Genomic DNA, 22,377 nt, shown 5'->3' on the forward strand with positions numbered 1-22,377 from the left:
CAGTTTGTTTTGTTTTCACTTATCAAATGTTCTGGCATATCTCATTTACAGGAGGCTGTACATAAATCGAGGTCTATTAAAGGCATTTTGTTAAAACATTTTTCTATGACAAAGGACTTGAGGCAAAGGACAATGTACAAGAAACCAGGACTCTTATCTTTTTACTTTCTGAATTGTCTCCCTGTACTTGCTTTACTGGACCATTTGGGGAATTTTGGTCAAACTATACACAATGACAAAGATTATCAAGGGAAAGTGCAGTACCATCGAGCTGTAACTCTTCATTGGTTACTTTTTGAATTATTCCCCTTTATTTGATATCCATTTATGGTGCATATCTCTTTAGTGTTCAATCTGTGTGCAAAGATAGACGACATTGAGTGGAAGAGCACTATACAAGACAAACTGAGTCCTCGCACGAGTGACGAATTATACCCCTACAATATGGATCTTGACCTTTGAAGTACTGACCTCAAAATCAATAGGGATCAACTGCTGGTCTTGACCAACCTTCCTATCGACTTTCATGATCATAGGCTTCAGCATTTCAAGTTACCATCCGAAAACCGTTTAACTGTTCCGAGTCCTTGTGACCTTATCCTTTGACCTTGAAGTCAAACTTGACCTTGATGTTACACATGTGTACCAAAAAGTATTTAAATCTGTCCAGCCTTTCACGAGTTATTGTCCGCAAACCATGAAAAACAATGGACCGACCGACTGACAAGCTCACTCCTATATACCCACAAAACCTCATTTTGTGGTGGTATAATAACTGTCTTGCCTACTTTTTAGCTCACCTGAGCCAAAGGCTCAGGTTGAGCTATTGTGATCGTTCACCATCCGGCATCCGTCCACACTTTCCTTTAAACAACATCTCCTCCTAAACCATCAGGCCAATTTTGATGAAACTTCACAGGGATGTTCCTTGGATGGCCTTCTTTAAAAAAGTTTCAAAGAATTGAATTCCATATAGAACTCTGGTTGCTATGGCAACCGAAAGGAAAAACTTTAAAAATCTTCTTGTCCAAAACCACAGGTCATAGGGCTTTTATATTTGGTATGTAGCATCATCTAGTGGTCCTCTACCAAGATTGTTCAAATTATTCCCCTAGGGTCAAATATGGCCCTGCCCTGGGGGTCACATGGTTTACATAGACTTATATAGGGAAAACTTTGAAAATCTTCTTGTCCAAAACCATAAGGCATAGAGCAATATTTGGCATGTGACATCATCTAATGGTCCTCTATAAATATTGTTTAAATTATGCCCCTGGGGTGAAAAGAGGCCCAGTCCCGGGGGTCCCAAGTTTTACATAGACTTAAATAGGAAAAAGCTTAAAAGATCTTCTTGTCTGAAACCAAAAGACTTAGGCCTTTGATGTTTGGTATGTAGCATTGCCTTGTGGTTCTCTACCAAGATTGTTCAAATTATGCCCCTGGGGTGAAAAGAGGCCCCATCCCGGGGTTCCCAAGTTTTACATAGACTTTTATAGGATTTTTTTTTTTAAATCTTCTCGTCTGAAACTACAAGGCCTAGGCTTTTGACTTTTGGCATGTTGCATTGCCTAGTGGTTCTTTACCAAGATTGTTGAAATTATGCCTCTGGGGTAAAAAGAGGCCCTGCCCTGGGGGTCCCAAGTTTTACATAGACTTTCATAGGAAAAAACTTTTAAAAATCTTCTTGACTGGAAGTTCAAGGCCTATGCTTTTGATATTCAGTATGTAACATTGCCTAGTGGCTCTCTAACAAGATTGTTGAAATTATGCCCCTGGGGTGAAAAGAGGCCCCGCCCCGAGAGTCACATAGTTTTTATACAAGTTATATAGGAAAAAATACTTCAACAAGAGGACCATGATGGTCCTGAATAGCTCACCTGTCCCCAAGTGACCCAGTTCTCAACTATGACGTTGTTTTTTCTATTATTTGACATACTGACCTAGTTTTTGAGCTCATATGAATCAGTTTTGAACTTAACTTAGATATCATCAAGATAAAAATTCTGACCAATTTTCATGAAGATCCATTGAAAAATATGGCCTCTAGAGAGGTCACAAGGTTTTTCCATTTTTAGACCTACTGACCTAGTTTTGAAACGCACATGACCCAGTTTCGAACTTGACCTAGATGTCATCAAGATGAACATTCAGACCAACTTTCATACAGATCCCATAAAAAATATGGCCTCTAGAGAGGTCACAAGGTTTTTTTTATTATTTGACCTACTGACCTAGTTTTTGATGGCAGGTGACCCAGTTTCAAACTTGACCTAGATATAATCAAGTTGAATATTCTGACTAAATTTCATGAAGATCCATTGAAAAGAATGGCCTCTAGAGAGGTCACAAGGTTTTTCTATTTTCAGACCTACTGACCCAGTTTTGAACTTGACCTAGATATCATCAAGATGGACATTCAGACCAACATTCATACAGATCCCATGAAAAATGTGACCTCTAGAGAGGTCACAAGGTTTTTCTATTATTTGACCTACTGACCTAGTTTTTGATGGCACGTGACCCACTTTCAAACTTGACGTAGATATCATCAAGGTGAACATTCTGACTAAATTTCATGAAGATCCATTGAAAAGAATGGCCTCTAGAGAGGTCACAAGGTTTTTCTGTTTTTAGACCTACTGACCTAGTTTTTGACCGCAGTTGACCCAGTTTCGATTTTGACCTAGATATCATCAAGATGGACATTCAACCAACATTCATACAGATCCCATGAAAAATGTGACCTCTAGAGAGGTTTCTATTATTTGACCTTCTGACCTAGTTTTTGATGGCACGTGACCCACTTTCGAACTTGACCTAGATATCATCAAGGTGAACATTCTGACCAACTTTCATGAAGATCCATTGAAAATATGGCCTCTAGAGAGGTCACAAGGTTTTTCTATTTTTAGACCTACTGACCTAGTTTTAGAACGCACATGACCCAGTTTCGAACTTGACCTAGATATCATCAAGATAAACATTCAGACCAACTTTCATACAGATCCCATAAAAAATATGGCCTCTAGAGAGGTCACAAGGTTTTTTTTATTATTTGACCTACTGATCTAGTTTTTGATGGCAGGTGAACCAGTTTCAAACTTGCCTAGATATCATCAAGGTGAACATTTTGACTAAATTTTCATGAAGATCCATTGAAAAGAATGGCCTCTAGAGAGGTCACAAGGTTTTTCTATTTTTAGACCTACTGACCTAGTTTTTGATCGCAGTTGACCCAGTTTCAAACCTGACCTAGATATCATCAAGATGGACATTCAGACCAACTTTCATACAGATACCTTGAAAAATGTGACCTCTAGAGAGGTCACAAGGTTTCTCTATTATTTGACCGACTGACCTAGTTTTTGATGGCACGTGACCCAGTTTCAAACTTGACCTAGATATCATCAAGATGAACATTCTGACTAACTTTCATACAGATCCCATAAAAAATATGGCCTCTAGAGAGGTCACAAGGTTTTTTTATTATTTGACATACTGACCTAGTTTTTAATGGCACGTGACCCAGTTTGGAACTTGACCTAGATATCATCAAGATAAACTTTCAGACCAACTTTCATACAGATCCCATGAAAAATATGGCCTCTAGAGAGGTCACAAGATTTTTTTATTATTTGACCTACTGACCTAGTTTTTGGTTGCAGGTGACCCAGTTTCAAACTTGACCTAGATATCATCAAGGTGAACATTCTGACTAAATTTCATGAGATCCATTGAAAAGAATGGCCTCTAGAGAGGTCACAAGGTTTTTCTATTTTTAGACCTACTAACCTAGTTTTTGACCGCAGTTGACCCAGTTTCAAACTTTACTTAGATATCTTCAAGGTAAACATTCTGACTAATTTTCATGAAGATCCATTGAAAAGTATGGCCTCTAGAGAGGTCACAAGGTTTTTCTATTTTTAGACCTACTGACCTACTTTTGGACCGCACGTGACCCAATAACGAATTGGACCTAGATATTAACAAAATGAACATTCTGACCAACTTTCATAAAGATCCTATCAAAAATGTGACCTCTAGAGTGGTCACTAGCAAAAGTTTACGCACGGACGGACGGACGACGGACACTGCGCGATCACAAAAGCTCACCTTGTCACTTTGTGACATGTGAGCTAAAAATTATCTGATAATATTTCCTAGACTGTTTAATTATAATTACCGTATGACCCCCAAGTAATTAAGGGTCATTTGACTGTAACCTTGACCTACCGGTACTTTGTTTTTAGCTCACCTGTCACAAAGTGACAAGGTGAGCTTTTGTGATCGCGCGGTGTCCGTCGTCCGTCGTGCGTCAGTGCGTCCGTAAACTTTTGCTTGTGACCACTCTAGAGGTCACATTTTTCATGGGATCTTTATGAAAGTTGGTCAGAATGTTCATCTTGATGATATCTAGGTCAAGTTCGAAACTGGGTCACGTGCCGTCAAAAACTAGGTCAGTAGGTCTAAAAATAGAAAAACCTTGTGACCTCTCTAGAGGCCATATATTTCACAAGATCTTCATGAAAATTGGTCAGAATGTTCACCTTGATGATATCTAGGTCAAGTTCGAAACTGGGTCACGTGGGGTCAAAAACTAGGTCAGTAGGTCTAAAAATAGAAAAACCTTGTGACCTCTCTAGAGGCCATATTTTTCATGAGATCTTCATGAATATTGGTCAGAATGTTTATCTTGATGATATCTAGGTCAAGTTCGAAACTGGGTCACGTAGGGTCAAAAACTAGGTCATTAGGTCTAAAAATAGAAAAACCTTGTGACCTCTCTAGAGGCCGTATTTTTCATGAGATCTTCATGAATATTGGTCAGAATGTTCATCTTGATGATATCTAGGTCAAGTTCGAAACTTGGTCATGTGGGGTCAAAAACTAGGTCAGTAGATCTAAAAATAGAAAAACCTTGTGACCTCTCTAGTGGCCATATTTCTCAATGGATCTTCATGAAAATTGGTCAGAATGTTCACCTTGATGATATCTAGGTCGAGTTGGAAACTGGGCATGTGCGGTCAAAAACTAGGTCAGTAGTCTAAAAATAGGAAACCTTGTGACCTCTCTAGAGGCGATATTTTCAATGGATCTCATGAAAATTGGTCAGAATGTTTACCTTGAAGATATCTAGGTCAAGTTCGAAACTGGGTCACGTGGGGTTAAAAACTAGGTCAGTAGATCTAAAAATAGAAAAACCTTGTGACCTCTCTAGAGGCCATATTTTTCATGAGATCTTCATGAATATTGGTCAGAATGTTCATCTTGATGATATCTAAGTCAGATTCAAAACTGGGTCACGTGGGGTCAAAAACTAGGTCAATAGGTCTAAAAATAGAAAAAACGTTGTGACCTCTCTAAAGGCCATATTTCTCAATGGATCTTCATGAAAATTGGTGAGAATGTTCAGCTTGATGATATCTAGGTCAGGTTCGCAACTGGGTCATGTGCGGTCAAAAACTAGGTCATTAGGTCGAAAAATAGAAAAACCTCGTGACCTCTCTAGAGGCCATATTTTTCACGAGATCTTCATGAAAATTGGTGAGAATATTCACCTTGATGATATCTAGATCAAGTTTAAAAGTGGGTCACGTGCCTTCAAAAACTAGGTCATTAGGTCAAATAATAGAAAAACCTTGTGACCTCTCTAGAGGCCATGTTTTTCAATGGATCTTCATGAAAATTGGTCAGAATTTTTTATCTTGATGATATCTAGGTCACATGTGCTCAAAAACTAGGTCACTATGTCAAATAATAGAAATAACGATGTCATACTCAGTTGAACACTGGGTCATGTGGAGATAGGTGAGCGATTCAGGACCATCATGGTCCTCTTGTTTAAGATACAGCCTTGAAATTTGGATGACATGTACAGCTTTGCACACTGATCTTTAAACTGACTTTCAGTGACCATGAATGTGACCTTCTGACCTACTTTCTTGGTTTCTTTTGAGCTCACATGTCACAAAGTGACAAGGTGAGCTTTTGTGATCACGCAGCGTCCGTCCGTCAGTCCGTAAACTTTTGCTTGTGACCAATCTAGAGGTCACATTTTTCATGGGATCTTTATGAAAGTTGGTCAGAATGTTCATTTTGATGATATCTAGGTCAACTTCGAAACTGGGTCACGTGCTGTCCAAAACTAGGTCAGTAGGTCTAAAAATAGAAAAAACTTGTGACCTCTCTAGAGGCCATACTTTTTAATGGATTTTCATGAAAGTGAGTCAGAATGTTCACCTTGATATCTAGGTCAAGTTTGAAACTGGGTCACCTGCCTTCAAAAACTAGGTCATGGGATCTGTATGAAAGTTGGTCTGAATGTTCATCTTGATGATATCTAGGTCAAGTTCTAAACTGGGTCAACTGCGGTCAAAAACTATGTCAGCAGGTCTAACAATAGACAAGAGGGTCATGATGACCCTGAGTAATATGAGCCACATGTTTCAAATGCCAAAATAAAATATTAGAAAGTAGGTAAGTAGGTCACATTCATGGTCAATGAAAGACAGTTTTCAGATTGGTGTGCAAAACAGTACATGTCATCCAAATTTCAAGGCTGTATCTTAAAAAACAAGAAAATAGGTCAGTAGGTCAAGGTCATAGTCAAATGATCCCTAATCTCTTGGGTCATCAGGTAATTATAATTAAATAGTCTAGGAATTATGAACTGCTAATTTTGAAGTATTTTTTTATATAACACATAATTATAACAAATGAACCCCGGGGCGGGGCCTCTTTTCACCCCAGGGGCATAATTTGAAAAAACTTGTTAGAGATCCACCAGGCAATGTCAAACACCATATATCAAATGCCTAGGCCTTGAACTTTCAGACAAGAAGATCTTTAATTATTTTCCTATATAAGTCTATGTTAAACTTAGTACCCCCACGGCAGGGCCTCTTTTCACCCTAGGGACATAATTTGAACAATTTTGGAAGAGAAACACTAGGAAAGGCAATATACTTAATTTCAAAAGCCTAGGCCTTGCAGTTTCAGGAAAGAGGATTTTTAAAGTTTTTTTCCTATATAAGTCTATGTAAAACACGAGACCCCCCCCCCCCCGGGCAGGGCCTCTTTTCACCCCAGGGGCACAATTTGAACAATTTTGGTAGATGACCACAAGGCAATGCTACAAACAAAATATCAAAGGTCTAGGTCCTATGGTTTTAGATAAGAAGATTTTTAAAGTTTTTTACTATACAAGTCTATGTAAAACTTGTGACCCCCAGGGCGGGGCCTCTTTCACCCCAGGGGAACCATTTGAATAACCTGATAGAGGACCATAAGATGATGTCACATGCTAAATATCAAGGCTCTACGCCTTGCGGTTTTGAGCAAGAAGATTTTTAAAGTTTTTTCTTTCGGTTGCCATGGCAACCAGAGTTCTGCATGGAATTAAATTCTTTAAAAAATTTTAAAAGGGGACCACCCAAGGGTCATTCCTGTGAAGTTTGGTGTAATTCTGCCCAGTGGTTTTCAAGAAGAAGATTTTTTTAGAAAATGTTGACGGACGCACGACTGACGACGGACGACTGACTATGGACTACGGACATTGAGCGGTCACAAAAGCTCACCATGAGCCTTTGGCTCAGGCGAGCTAAAAAACCTTGTGACCTCTCTAGAGGCCATAATTTTGAATGGATCTTTATGAAAATTGGTCAGAATGTTAACCTTGATGATATCTAGGTCGTTTGAAACTGGGTCGCATGCCGTCAAAAACTAGGTCAGTAGGTCAAATAATACAAGAGGACCATGATGGTCCTGAATCGCTCACCTCTTCCCACATGACCCAGTTTTGAGTATGACGTCGTTTTTTCTATTATTTGACATAGTGACCTAGTTTTTGAGCTCATGTGACCCAGTTTTGAACTTGACCTAGATATTATCAAGATAAAAATTCTGACCAATTTTCATGAAGATCCATTGAAAAATATGGTCTCTAGAGAGGTCACAAGGTTTTTCTATTATTTGACCTATTGACCTAGTTTTCGAAGGTACGTGAAACTGTTTTGAACTTTACCTAGATATCATCAAGGTGAACATTCTCACTAATTTTCATGAAGTTCTCATGAAAAATATGGCCTCAAGAGAGGTCACAAGGTTTTTCTATTTTTATACCTACTGGCCTAGTTTTTGACCGCACGTGACCCAGTTTCGAAACTGACCTAGATAATTATCATCAAGGTGAACTTCAGATCAATTTTCATGAAGATCCATTGAAAAATATGGCCTCTAGAGAAGTCAAAAGATTTTAATAATTTTAGACCTACTGACCTAGTTTTTGACCGCAGTTGACCCAGTTTCAAACTTGACCTAGATATCATCAAGAAGAACATTCAGACCAACTTTCATACAGATCCTATGAAAAGTATGGCCTCTAGAGAGGTCACAAGGTTTTTTTATTATTTGACCTACTGACCTAGTTTTTTTAGGCACATGATCATGTTTCAAACCTGACCTAGATATCATCAAGATGAACATTCTGACCAATTTTTATGGAGATCCATTCAAAAGTATGGCCTCTAGAGAGGTCATAAGATTTTTCTATTTTTAGACCTACTCACCTAGTTTTTGACCGCACATGACCAAATTCAGACCAATATTCATACAGATCCCATGAAAAATATAGCCTTTAGAGAGGTCACAAGGTTTTTCTATTATTTGACCTACTGACCTAGTTTTTGATTGCACGTGACCCACTTTCAAACTTGACCTAGATATCATCAAGATGAACATTCTGACCAACTTTCATACAGATCCCATGAAAAATATGGCCTCTAGAGAGGTCACAAGGTTTTTCTATTATTTGACCTACTGACCTAGTTTTTGAAGACACGTAAACCAATTCTGAACTTGACCTAGATATCATCAAGATGAACATTCTGACCAATTTTCATGAACGTCTCATGAAATATATGGCCTCTAGAGAGGTAACAAGGTTTTTCTATTTTGAGACCTACTGACCTAGTTTTTGACCGCACGTGACCCAGTTTCAAACTTGACCTAGATATCATCAAGATGAACATTCAGACCAACTTTCATACAGATCCCATGAAAAATATGGCCTTTAGAGAGGTCACAAGGTTTTTCTATTATTTGACCTACTGACCTAGTTTTTGAAGGCACGTAAACCCAGTTTCGAACTTGATCTAGATATCATCAAGATGAACGCTCTGACCAATTTTCATGAAGATCTTGTGAAATATATGGCCTCTAGAGAGGTCACAAGGTTTTTCTATTTTTAGACCTACTGACCTAGTTTTTGAAGGCACGTGACCCAGTTTCGAACTTGACCTAGATATCATCAAGGTAAACATTCTGACCATTTTTCATGAAGATCTTGTGAAATATATGGCCTCTAGAGAGGTCACAAGGTTTTTCTATTTTTAGACCTACTGACCTAGTTTTTGGAGGCACGTAACCCAGTTTCGAACTTGACCTAGATATCATCAAGATAAACATTCTGACCAACTCTTATAAAGATCCCATGAAAAATGTGACCTCTAGAGTGGTCACAAGCAAAAGTTTACGGACGGACGACGGACACCGCGCGATCACAAAAGCTCACCTTGTCACTTTGTGACAGGTGAGCTAAAAAAAACCTTGTGACCTCTCTAGAGGCCATATTTTTCATGGGATCTGTAGGAAAGTTGGTCTGAATGTTCATCTTGATGATATCTAGGTCAAGTTCGAAACTGGGTCAACTGCGGTCAAAAAGTAGGTCAGTAGGTCTAAAAATAGAAAAACCTTGTGACCTCTCTAAAGACCATATTTTTCAATGGATCTTCATGAAAATTGGTCAGAATTTTTATCTTAATGACATCAAGGTCAAGTTCAAAACTGGGTCACATGAGCTCAAAAACTAGGTCACTATGTCATATAATAGGAACAAGAGGGCCATGAAGGCCCTGTATCGCTCACCTGACCTATTGGCCTAAAGATGATCAAGATTAACATTCTGACCAAGTTTCATTAAGATATGGTCATAAATGTGGCCTCAAAAGTGTTAACTAGCTATTCCTTTGATTTGACCATGTGACCTAGTTTTTGATCCGACATGACCCAGATTTGAACTTGATTTAAAGATCATCAAGTTTAACATTTTGACTAAATTTCATGAAGATAGTCATAAATGTGGCCTCTAGTGTTAACAAGCTTTTCCTTTGATATGACCTAGTGACCTATTTTTTGACCCCACCTGACCCAGATTTAAACTTGACCTAAAGATCATCAAGATTAACATTCTGACCAAGTTTCATTAAGATATGGTCATAAATGTGGCCTCTAAAGTGTTAACTAGCTATTCCTTTGATTTGACCTGGTGACCTAGTTTTTGACCCGACATGACCCAGATTCGAACTTGACCTAAAGATCATCAAGTTTAACATTTTGACTAAGTCTCATGAAGATACAGTCATAAATATGGCCTCTAGAGTGTTAACAAGCTTTTCCTTTGATTTGACCTGGTGATCTAGTTTTTGACCCCACATGACCTAGATTAAAACTAGACCTTAAGATCATCAATATTAACATTCTGACCAAGTTTCATGAAGATACAGTCATAAATGCAGCCTCTACTGTGTTAAAAAGCTTTTCCTTTGATTTGACCTGGTGACCTAGTTTTTGACCCCAGATAACCCAATACCATACTCGTCCAAGACTTTATTCAGGATAACACTCTGATCAAGTTTCATTAAGATTGGGCCAAAATTGTGACCTCTGGAGTGTTAACAAGCTTTTCCTTTGATTTGACCTGGCGACCTAGTTTTTGACCCCAGATGACCCAATATCGAACTCGTCCAAGATTTTATTGAGGGTTACATTCTGACCAAGTTTCATTAAGATTGGGCCAAAAATGTGACCTCTAGAGTGTTAACAGTCAAATTGTTGACGACGACGGACACAGGGTGATCACTAAAGCTCACCTTTGAGCACTTTGTGCTCAGGTGAGCTAAAAACGACATCATACTCAGTTCAAAACTGGGTCATGTGGAGACAGGTGAGCAATTCAGGACCATCATGGTCCTCTTGTTAAGATACAGCTTTGAAATTTTGATGACATGTATAGTTTTGCATGCTGATCTTTAAACAGACTTTCAGTTACCATCAATGTGACCTACTGACCTACTTTCTTGTTTTCTAAGCTACAGCAAAAGGATTTGGACCACCTGTAATATTTTCTTTTACAGATTTTAAAAGTAATCTTGCATAATCTTTACCTTGACCCACTCTCCTAATTTTCTTCTTTTTAAAGCTTTAGCTAACAAATTTGTTCAAGCAAGCAACTCTACTCAGGTGAGCGATATAGGGCCATCATGGCCCTCCTGTTGAATTATCTCCCTTTATCAAAATTTACTTCTTCAGAGCATAGACATTGCTTAAAAGACTATTGTCATACTACTGATACTGCAGCTACTGTTACACTAATTTTTGCCAGCTGGAGGACTTCCATTCGCGAGTTCTGACATGAACCCATATCAGTAAGACATGAAGTGGCTCCAAGTCGGTGGCCTTAACCACCTAGGCCTTTTTGAACTCCTCATTTAAGTCCCATGTAGTAGGAAACCAAGTTTAAACTCCATAATCTGAATGGTCATGTCTGAGCATATGCTTTATTCTTGTATGCTAGGATTTTCCCGGTGGTGGAAAAACTCATCTTACATGGTGCAAGACAACTTGCGTGCTGTTTATGAATATGTGAATTCATATGCTACTATAATAAAATAGTGCATAAAAGAAAAGCATTTGTTTAATTTCATTTCTTCTATTAGTTGAAGAATATGGTATGCAATAAAAAGAATCTATCACTAGTTGAAGGTGAGGATGGAAATATCTGGTTCTCAGGTAACCGTTTTACGGGAATTCGGCAGAGCTGCGTTACCGCCTAAAGAGTTACCCTCAAGCCATTTATTTCCATCTGCACCTTCAACCAGTGAAAGATTCTTATACTCTTACCAGTGGAATTGTCGCAGTCAAAAGTGCGGGTATGACCACCTGATTTGAAGGTCATGTGCTCTTGCTAGTTTGGCTAAACCAGGTGGGTATCTATTTACAAATGACAACAAAACAATATTTACTCTTTCAGTTAATTTTTTATTTGCATAAATGCATTACACAGTAATTAAAAACAAGGCTTTCAACCTTAGATTTGAATATAACACTTTTTTTCTATAAATATTTGCTATAAATCATCTTTAGTCTGACACTCAGCATTATCAATCACTTCATGTTCTACCAACCTTGCCTAGAAGTACTTGTCTGTAGCCGACATTCATAAAGGTAACTGCACTGACATTTAGCAGTTTATATTTATTTATTTATTTATTTGGGTTTTACGGCGTACCAACACTAGCATTAAGTGCTGAGGTGACAACTCCATAACTGTATTATTCTTACTTCATTAAAAAACAGTATTTGCTAAGGAACATACTAAAACTTCCTTAAATGTTACATGTTTGCATAAATACACTTTTATTTTACTTTTAAAATTCAATTTACACAAATTTGATGGGTGTCTTTGTTCAAACAGAGGTCTGGCAAGTCACTTCTTGTGCTCTTTATTAAAGGAACGTCATCTTCTAATAGTCGCACGAGAAAAGTCCAAAAGATTAAGCAACCCTTCGTTTTAGTCTATATTCTGTAATCTTGAATGTAAACTTAGACTTTGTGAATGTGTTTGTCATTTTCAGGAAATGTGCGGCAGTCTAAAAATTCATTAAGGTCAAGATATTTTTCATGAAGATTGGCAGGTACATTCCTTGTAAGTATGAAAACTCACATACAGTTCAGGCTAAATTATCCATCTATTAACCTAACCTGAAATCTTCATTCGCCTGAACTTTCTCTGAAGTTTTATATAATATTAATAATAATGATGATAACATATCATACTCTACTCTAAAGAAACAGTTGAATTTCAAAAACAGTATTTTTTAAGTTTTAAAAACTGCACCAGCAGCTATAGAATTATTAAAGCACATTTTCCAAAATACTGAAAGCACAATTACAAAACTTGTGAGTAAAAAAAGTAGCTTCAAAACTCATAAATAATATATTCAATAACTAAAAAGTTTATCAAAGAGTAATAACAGTGTTGGCACCAGCCACACTTACTAAATGCAAACTGAACAGACAGACAGATGGGGAGACCTAAGTCTAAAGCAATGTAATATTTTCTATTTCATCACATTTACATGAAATGGCCATCTTTCACTAAATATTTGTTTAGATATTTACTTCAAATGTATAAAATTCAATCAAATGTATTTTAACTTTACTAAATATGTAAATTAAGTTTGCATGTAGAGCATTATTCAAACTTAAATGTAATGCAATAACAAGTGTTTTAGAGGTACATGTAGTACCCATTTATACTGTGTTTATCTATACATGTATACAGTGTGTACTAATACATAGTACTACAAAAATAAATAACTTGTTAATTTTATGTTTACATATACTAAATCAAGTGATTGTTCCATGTTTTTAAATATGAAATTTGGATATAATATACCTTTAAATATTACAAGATGAAACAAAATTGTCTGCACACATTACAGATGCTACAATATTCAAATGTCACTCCCTAAAAAGTTTGTTCATTAATCTGATCTTTTCAGACCCAACAATTCATAACTGACAGATTAACAAAGAATAATATACAAGTCTTTTTACACCTGACAATTCATTATCAACTATACACAAAGCAGTTATAGTCGCAAGGGGACTTATTGTGCTGGATTTTTTTGGTTACACCTAATATATACAGTTAAAATCCTTTTTGATTTCAGTATACAGTACAATCGCGGTCCTACAAAAAAGCCAAGGGACCGGCCGTTTTTTCGTAATATCGTATTTTCGTTCGAGCACAGTATAGGAAATTTCGCTACGTCTACACTTTGTAACAACTACCCAAATGAAATATCTACACATCGTGTAGAAATCAAAGCAAGAGTGACTGGTGTGCCATCCTATCCAATATTTATAGGAGAAAATATCACTCTTATGTCAAATAACTTGTGTCATTGTGTACAGTGCATGTGTTTCGCATTTAGAATCTAATTTATCAGTTTTCACACTTTAATAACTGTTTACGCCCAGTTAATGGATAATGACACTTTCTACTCTAAAGCAATTTTCACACTTCACCGTGACGGCCCAGACTTGACAGAGAGGAAGGTGTGAAAACTTAGCCGATACAGGTATTCGTAAAATTGCATTTCAAACAAGCTGAAAACAGTCTGTAAGGGCATAACAATACATTCGTAGGAGCGCATTTTTCGTAAAACCGCGACTTTGTAACATAGAAATAAGAATGAAAGCAGCCGGGACCACAACACCTTTTTGTAGTATACTGGTATTTCGTTAAATTGCGATTCGTAGCATCGCAAATGCACTGTATTTCTATCCCTATGAAACAGACATTTTGACCAAAACCACAAAATTTTATGAACACACAAGTAATTTTAGATTATGTATTGACCCTCTTTTAGACCCAACAATTCATTATCAATTGATCAACAATGATATATACATAATGTACATGTATATATAAACCTTAGCTTGTCTTGAAAGTCAAACAAGACAAATCAAAATGGTATCAATATTTTATGTGCAATACTCACAAAACTAACAAATCAAGAAATGGTTCATGGATTAATGAAGAAAATTTCCAAAGTCAAAAACTTTTGATGTATACGAAATAAGCTAAATCCAATAATTAATAACCATTAGGATGACAAAATTGTTGTTCTTATATATTAATTTGACTGGTCATATGATTTTTAAGTAGACAGAATTATGCAAAATTAATCAGTCAATGGTATGATAGCAAAATACTTGAATGATAATGTTGTCCAAAATAATTTTTTTTCACTACTTGGACGAATTTTCATTACATGAGAATATAATTATAAACATGATTAATCTACAATCAGGCTACTGATCAATTAATCAACAACTGGGCTACTGATCAATTAATCAACAATCGGGCTACTGATCATTCAATCAACAATCAGGCTATTGATAAAAAATCACTTTGAAAATTTTGATTTCCAGTGCTAATGAAACATTTCATGTCAAGACTTTAAATGGCATCTATTAACAGATGCATAACCTGTCACATAAAGGTTACTATGTACAACAAAGTGAAGTGATTAACATTTGTTCAATTATATCACATATTTACATATAAAAGCTATATACAGCATACTGGTAATTCATTCTTATTTCTACAAGATACATTTTTGGAGTTGGACTTAACCCTTTCTGCTGATAAAACATAATAATAATTAAGCAGTTCTATACTTAATAAGTATTAACTATTTATAAAACATCTTCCATGGAATTATTATAAAGTAAAAAAAAAAACCCCAAAATACAAGAGGGCCATAGTGGCCCTAAATCACTCAGCTGACCCTTAAATATATGACTGACACACTGAATCATGAATGGTAACAATTGCTTTTAGAATAAATCAAAAGCCGGAAGGGCCTGAGAGTCGGCTAATGATTGATGTACTGGTAGTATAGTCTACCAGTTTCAGTTTGGTTTTAGTTTTTTTCCCCAACTGAACAGAGATTTTGTTACAATAGATGAAATGGACATTCAATCGATGCCTAGTAAAACTTTGATTGACATTATACAAGTATTTAAACCCAATATATTTCTCTAAAATTGAAGAGTGGTTCGCAAAAATAAAAATGTTGAAAGTACAAACTACAATTTGACAGGTGACACTAAGATACTGCCCATGACTATAAATATTTTTCCAGTAAACATTTGCCTCCGGCATTACCAAAACAGGCAATTATCGGCTGGTATATATTCGCACGTGATAAAATTTGAATATGAAAATTTATATATTGAAATTTTATAGCGCGGATTGCCACATACAATTTGTAACGGATGGACGAAAGAACTGTTCAGATATTTTACAGATAAGGGGCCTGGCAATAACCGTGTCACACGCTAGGTATTGTTCAATCATATTATAAGGGATGTGAATTTAAAGTATACTTACTTTTGCGTTTAAAGATATGTAAATGTTGCTGAGTGTCAATATATAGTGTCATGAATGTTTACACTGACAGGAAAATTGCACATTCGAAACTAAGAGAAGTTACTCGGACTAGCTACCAATTTCGGAAAAGATAACCAATATTAATAAATGCAGTTCTTTTTTAGTTAAAACCATCATTTATTCTATTTCAGACCTGTTAACCCCTTCAAAACCATGTCAGTAGTCTATGTACTTTCAATTATCCGTTTTGATTCATGTAGACAGACAGGCCCAGACTGGGCTGAAAAATATTTGAGCCATTTTAACGTGGTCGGTAGCAGGGTGGGTGTGGGGAGGGGTGTTCCTTCCCGCTTTGAACTGCAGTCAGATTTTGAAATGGGCATTGGGGCAGGTGGTAAAAGGGCAAATGTATCAAACTGTAAAGTGGCAATATGGGGAGAGGGTGTGGGAGGATACCCCCTCCTGCAAGTAGGGTTTGGGGTATCACCACAAGGAAATTTTGAAAATGTAGACCCTTGATACAGCCTTTGGTGCGATTTCTAACTGAAAATTTTATGTTTCAATTTCTAAATATTACCTAGATTCTTTTTAGTATTACAATATTCAAAGTATGAATGACTGTCACTTCATAGTTTTACTTTCGGGTCATGCCTCAGCACTAGAATATAAGTCTGATATTGATTCTATGTATGTATTATAAAAATAAATTCTAGAATCATTTCTGTTACAATAATATCTATCATGTCTGTTACTTTAATGTTTAAATTTCATAACACAGCTCGATATTTACCCAAAGTATTATATCCGGATATGATTACACTTTCTTTTACACCGCCAAAATCTCCAGTTTCAACAATAAGCGGACATTTAGCAGCAATTGGCAGTATCTGACATTGAAGTTTACGGTTAAATTACCTCTTATTTAAATCTTTTCATAAAAAAGTTGTTTGTTTCGTCAAAGCAGCCAAACATAGACGATCTACTTTCGATTTCAAAAACTACAAGAAAATACAATTTAATGTTTCGCCGATTTGTTTATTTCTCGAAAAATAAGAATTAATATCATTTTTAATATCAGTAGTAACTAAACAAACCAGTAAGAGCTTCTTCTTCCGATAATTTATCCGTTTACTGACTGCAAAATTCGACCCAAGCAAAGTCGTAGAAGCATTGTTATAAACAGATCACGCGTGTTCGCCGAGAAGTGTCCAGAATGTAGTTAGGATTCATCCACGAAGTCTTGCGGAAGAATTAACGTACTGCACATATCTTATTCGGATCATTTAAAATGAAGCTGTCATAATTTAATTTCATCGATGTGGTAAACTCTTTGATAAGAGGCATTCCAATGCTTTCAGAGGTACCCACTCAATAAAATACTAGCAGTATGTTCTGGAACTATATTTTGTCTTTCGCTGGATGTTACGCAAGCTTTGTAAGTCTGCGCAATTCATAAAATGCACAGCACAATAAATTTGTTATTTGCGCAATGATTTTAAATATTATTTTTTGAAACGGACAGGGTAACAAATAGATAATTTGGCTAATAAGTTAGTATGCAGTTTTTATTTGAATTTGTGAACATCATATTTGCTATTTTGTGACAAAAGGGCATAAAATTCGTCACCATAATCATATGCGCAAATGTATTACCAAATCCTGCAGAATCGTTATGCGTGTTTATACTTAATAAGTTACCGCGGAAGAAAATACGTGGCTTTTTCCGAGTATTGCACAATTACAAGTCATAAATATGACAGATTACATCGTATATTGGTCATAGCAAATAGGATTGACATAAATGAACTTCATTCGATCAATGAACTCTTTGAAATTAGAGACAGTCCAATGGAACTACATCACTTCGCTGTGTTGTGAGGCCATTTAAGAATGAGAAATCGTGCGATAGCAAGGACTCGTCAAACGCTTGACAGCGTTTAGCCGACTCAAAAACAAAAAACCACTCAAGTGCCCCCATTTGAACAAACTTCAGAAAGGACCTTGCCAGGATGCAACATACAAGTTTGGTGTACACAATTCCTTTCAGAGATGATGTTTGAAATGTTGCAAGGGTGTTATAGACCAAGTCTGGTGAGGATCCATTAAAGGGTCCATGGTAAGAAGTTATTTGCAGTTTTTTCTATATATAGCTCTGATAGCCTCTAAAGTGGTGTCAAGCAACGCCATTATTCAAACTTGACTGAGGTACATACAAGGATGCTACAGACAAAGTTTGGTAAAGCAAATTAAATCACTTACTGCTATTTCTATTAATAACTCTGCCAGCCCCTAAAAGGGATACACAAACTTGAGATGAGTCCATGATGGATGCTTCAAACTAGATTTTGTATAATTCTGCCCAGTAGTTTCAGAGAAGATGTTTAAGTTATAATTATGTTAATGCAAGACATTCCACCTGTACTAACAGCTCATCCTGAACAAAGTTCATAGTTTACTCAAACTTTGGTAAATCGGCAGGTAGTGGGGCTGCTGTGTCTAGGGTAAATCTTGTCTAGCACTCCTCCATGAAACATCACATCAAAATAATCTGTACAAATAGGCATTTCAAGTTCAATCAGTTTCCATGACAACTTCTTCACTACTGTCTTTACTTTTTCCTTTATTTACACCCTTTGCTGGTTTACCTATACCGCTGGTTCCAGGTTTCACTTCATCTTCAAGGGAACCAGTTTCTTCTGCTTTACCATTTGATTGGCTCTCAGTTTTCATATCTTGGTTAGACACAGACTGGTCTGGAGGTTGTTGAACTTCTGCTGCCTTCACCAACTGAAATTGTCAACGTATTACATTCAAGTAAAATCTTTTTTTCAAATTCTATTTCAGTAAATATATGATTTACTTAAGAGTTCAAAACATAAAATCTAGTTAAACTTATTAAGAGGGCCATGATGGTCCTAGATTCCTAATACCTCAGCTCAACCAGGTATAAAAACACATTTGGAAACTAATATGAAACAAAATGACCCAGTGGCAGATCTGACCTAGATTTCATAAGGACAAACATTTTCACCAGGTTCAATATTGATCTGGTAGAAAATTCGGCTTCTGAAATGTCAACAAGTACCATTTCATTCCTTTGAAAACAATGAGAAGATTACTCTAGAACTTTTTTTGAACACTGATCCAAGTAGTCAATGGAATGTGGCCCTGGAGTAGTGGAACCAGAGTTTGCCGTGTTTTCAAGCTGAATGATTCTCTATCATGGAACTAAACTTTCACAGAACATTTATGTGATTATTTTCATTCACAACCTCCACCCCCCTTCACACCCAAGAGCTGTCAGTGGACAGCGCGCTCGACTATTCTCAGTGCTTGATAGTATAATAGAAGCAATGAGTAAAACTTTAACATTACAATAAGCATATTCTAAGTAAAAAAGGGGCCATAATTCAGTCAAAATGCTTGACAGAGTTGCCTCCTCCTTTTTACAGACTGGGGTCATGATGGTAAACAAGTATGCAAAATATGAAAGCAATATCTCAATGGACTTCGCAAATATTTGGGGTGGTACGCAAACTTTAACATTTATTCTAAGTCGAAAAGGGGCCATAATTCAGTCAAAATGCTTGATAGAGTCGCCTCCTCCTTTTCACAGACTGGGGTCATAATGGTAAACAAGTATGCAAAATATGAAAGCAATATCTCAATGGACTTTGAAAATAATTGGGGTGGTATGCAAACTTTAACATTTATTCTAAGTCGAAAAGGGGCCATAATTCAGTCAAATAGCTTGATAGAGTTGCCTCCTCCTTTTTACAGACTAGGGTCATGATGGTAAACAAGTATGCAAAATATGAAAGCAATATCTCAATGGACTTTGAAAATGTTTGTGGTGGTATGCAAACTTTAACATTTGTGTGACGCTCACCATCACGCTAACGCTAACGCCGGGGCAAGTAGGATAGCTCCCCTATTCTTCGAATAGTCGAGCTAAAAATGAAAAAAATGTTGTTTTTTTCAGAAACTATATGATGGATTGTCAAACATGACCTATTTTCCATAAAAGAGGTAAGCTGAAGCCATATAAATTGTGAAAATGACATAAAATTTATGATCTATCTTAGACAGATGACAAATATGCTGTAAATTTTGACACATTGTCTCGTAAATTTTTAGTGTCGGTACTATTTTTGACTTTATACAAAATGCAAGTTCAACTAATAGTTATTCCAACTAACATAATAGTAATAATATGATTACAATTGAAAGATATACCAAGCAACGCTAATTTGGATGATTAACACACAGCTCTGAAATATGCCAAGCACCAGTTCCACTACTCTAGTTTCTGACCCAGTTTCAAACTAATGTGACATTTAATTTAGGCAAAGTCTGACAAAGATTAACAACAAAATTGCTGACAATGGCAAACAGACAACCACACCAAACTCAGGGCGATAAATTTAAAGCAACTGTATGTAGTTATGAGAAAGTTCTTTTCTACAAGACTATTCTGTCCTTGCACTTGTTTGTTCTGCGCTTCATCAAGTGTTTTCTTCTTTTTCAATATTTTCAAATTGTTATGATTTAATTATGGATAGGAACAGGAGGGCTATGAAGGCCCTGTATCGCTCACCTGACCTATTGACCTAAAGATAATCAAGATTAACATTCTGACCAAGTTGCATTAGGATATGGTCATAAATGTGGCCTCTAAAGTGTTAACTAGCTTTTCCTCTGATTTGACTCGGTGACCTAGATTCTGACACCACATGACCCAGATTCGAACTTGACCTAAAGATCATCAAGATTAATATTCTGACTAAGTTTCATAAAGATACAGTCATAAATGTGGCCTCTACAGTGTTAACAAGCTTTTCCTCTGATTTGACCTGATGACCTAGTTTCTGATCCAAGATGACCCAATATCAAACTCATCCAAGATATTATTGAGGGTAACATTCTGACCAAGTTTCATTAAGATTGGGCCAAAATTGTGACCTCTAGAGTGTTTACAAGCTTTTCCTTTGACTTCACCTGGTGACCTAGTTTTTGATCCAAGGTGACCCAATATCAAACTCGTCCAAGATTTTATTGAGGGTAACATTCTGACCAAGTTTCATTAAGATTGGGCCAAAATTGTGACCTCTAAAGTGTTAACAAGCTTTTCCTTTGACTTGACCTGGTGACCTAGTTTTTGACCCCAGATGACCCAATATCTAACTCATCCAAGATTTTATTGAGGGTAACATTCTGACCAAGTTTCATTAAGATTAGGCCAAAATTGTGACCGCTAGAGTGTTAACAGTCAAATTGTTGACGACAGACGACGGACGGACGACGACGAACACAGGGCGATCACAAAAGCTCACCTTGAGCACTTTGTGCTCAGGTGAGCTAAGTAATGGGGCCAATTCAATTCATGATAGGTGTCTGATGACTCTGACAAGCATGTTTTTTAAGTTTTTTCTTCTGTTACCATGGCAATAAGAGTTAAGCACGGCATGGAAGTTTGACATCCAAAGAATATTCCTCTTCAGTTTTCCTAAAATTGGCCAAGCAGTTGGAGAGATGCCATTCGAAGGAAAATGTTCTTGACGACAGAAACACGGTGACCACAATAGTTCACACCTTGTGACAGGTGCTCAGGTGAAAATAAAATGCGTAGTCTTTGATTGGATTAACATAATAGCAAAACATCTGCTCTTTATTTTTATTTTTTTGTCATATGCTATTAAGATAGGCTAAATGTCTTTCTATGTAACGAGACGTGAAGTCACTCTTTGGGATATTGTTGTTTCGGATATGCTAGATCATTTCAATTTGGAATAAATAAATGAAAGGTTTATTTTCTTCTTTCCTTTTCTTCATGGTTACTTGATAAACACTGATAAAATTGGTTTGTTTATGCTTTAAGCTCAGTAATGGGGCAGAGTTTGTATCATGTATTGATGTGAGTTTTTATTATTTATTCATTTATTTATTTATTATTAAAAGTATGAATTTCATGATCAAAATTTTATGGAAGGTTGGTGATTCTACTTAGGTGCCCACCTGTGATGAAATAATACACAGAGGGGCACCTTGGGTCTTCCTCCACCATTAAAACTTGAAAGCCACCATAAGACCTATAATTGTGTCGGTGCAACGTTAAACCCAACTGAAAACAAGAGCTCATCGAACACGAAATGCACCCCCCTTGATGCATTCAGTAATTACACAAGGAACAGAAATTATTTGCTCACTGTAAACAGAAGTTCTACTGTTCTGGTTCAATGTTACATTGACCTTTGACCTACTGACCTCAAATCAACAGGGGTCATCTGCTGGTCATGATCAACCTCCCTATTATGTTTAGTGATCCTAGGCCCAAGCGTTCTCAAGGTATCGTC

General features: G+C 36.6%; 1 protein-coding gene across 2 annotated transcripts in view; it reads right to left on the bottom strand.

Annotated features, from left to right (window-relative positions):
- Positions 1-12,075: 12,075 nt before the first annotated feature.
- LOC123548380 (uncharacterized) overlaps positions 12,076-22,377 on the bottom strand; it is a 52,902-nt gene continuing 42,600 nt past the window's right edge. For both annotated transcript variants that reach the window (XM_053546490.1, XM_045335585.2), the window contains exon 7: positions 12,076-18,811. In XM_053546490.1, coding sequence (XP_053402465.1) covers positions 18,596-18,811 — 216 coding nt within the window. In that variant the 3' untranslated portion in view covers positions 12,076-18,595. The remainder of the gene's footprint in view (positions 18,812-22,377) is intronic.

This window comes from Mercenaria mercenaria, chromosome 6 (genome assembly GCF_021730395.1).
Source record: "Mercenaria mercenaria strain notata chromosome 6, MADL_Memer_1, whole genome shotgun sequence".
NCBI lineage: Eukaryota > Metazoa > Mollusca > Bivalvia > Venerida > Veneridae > Mercenaria > Mercenaria mercenaria.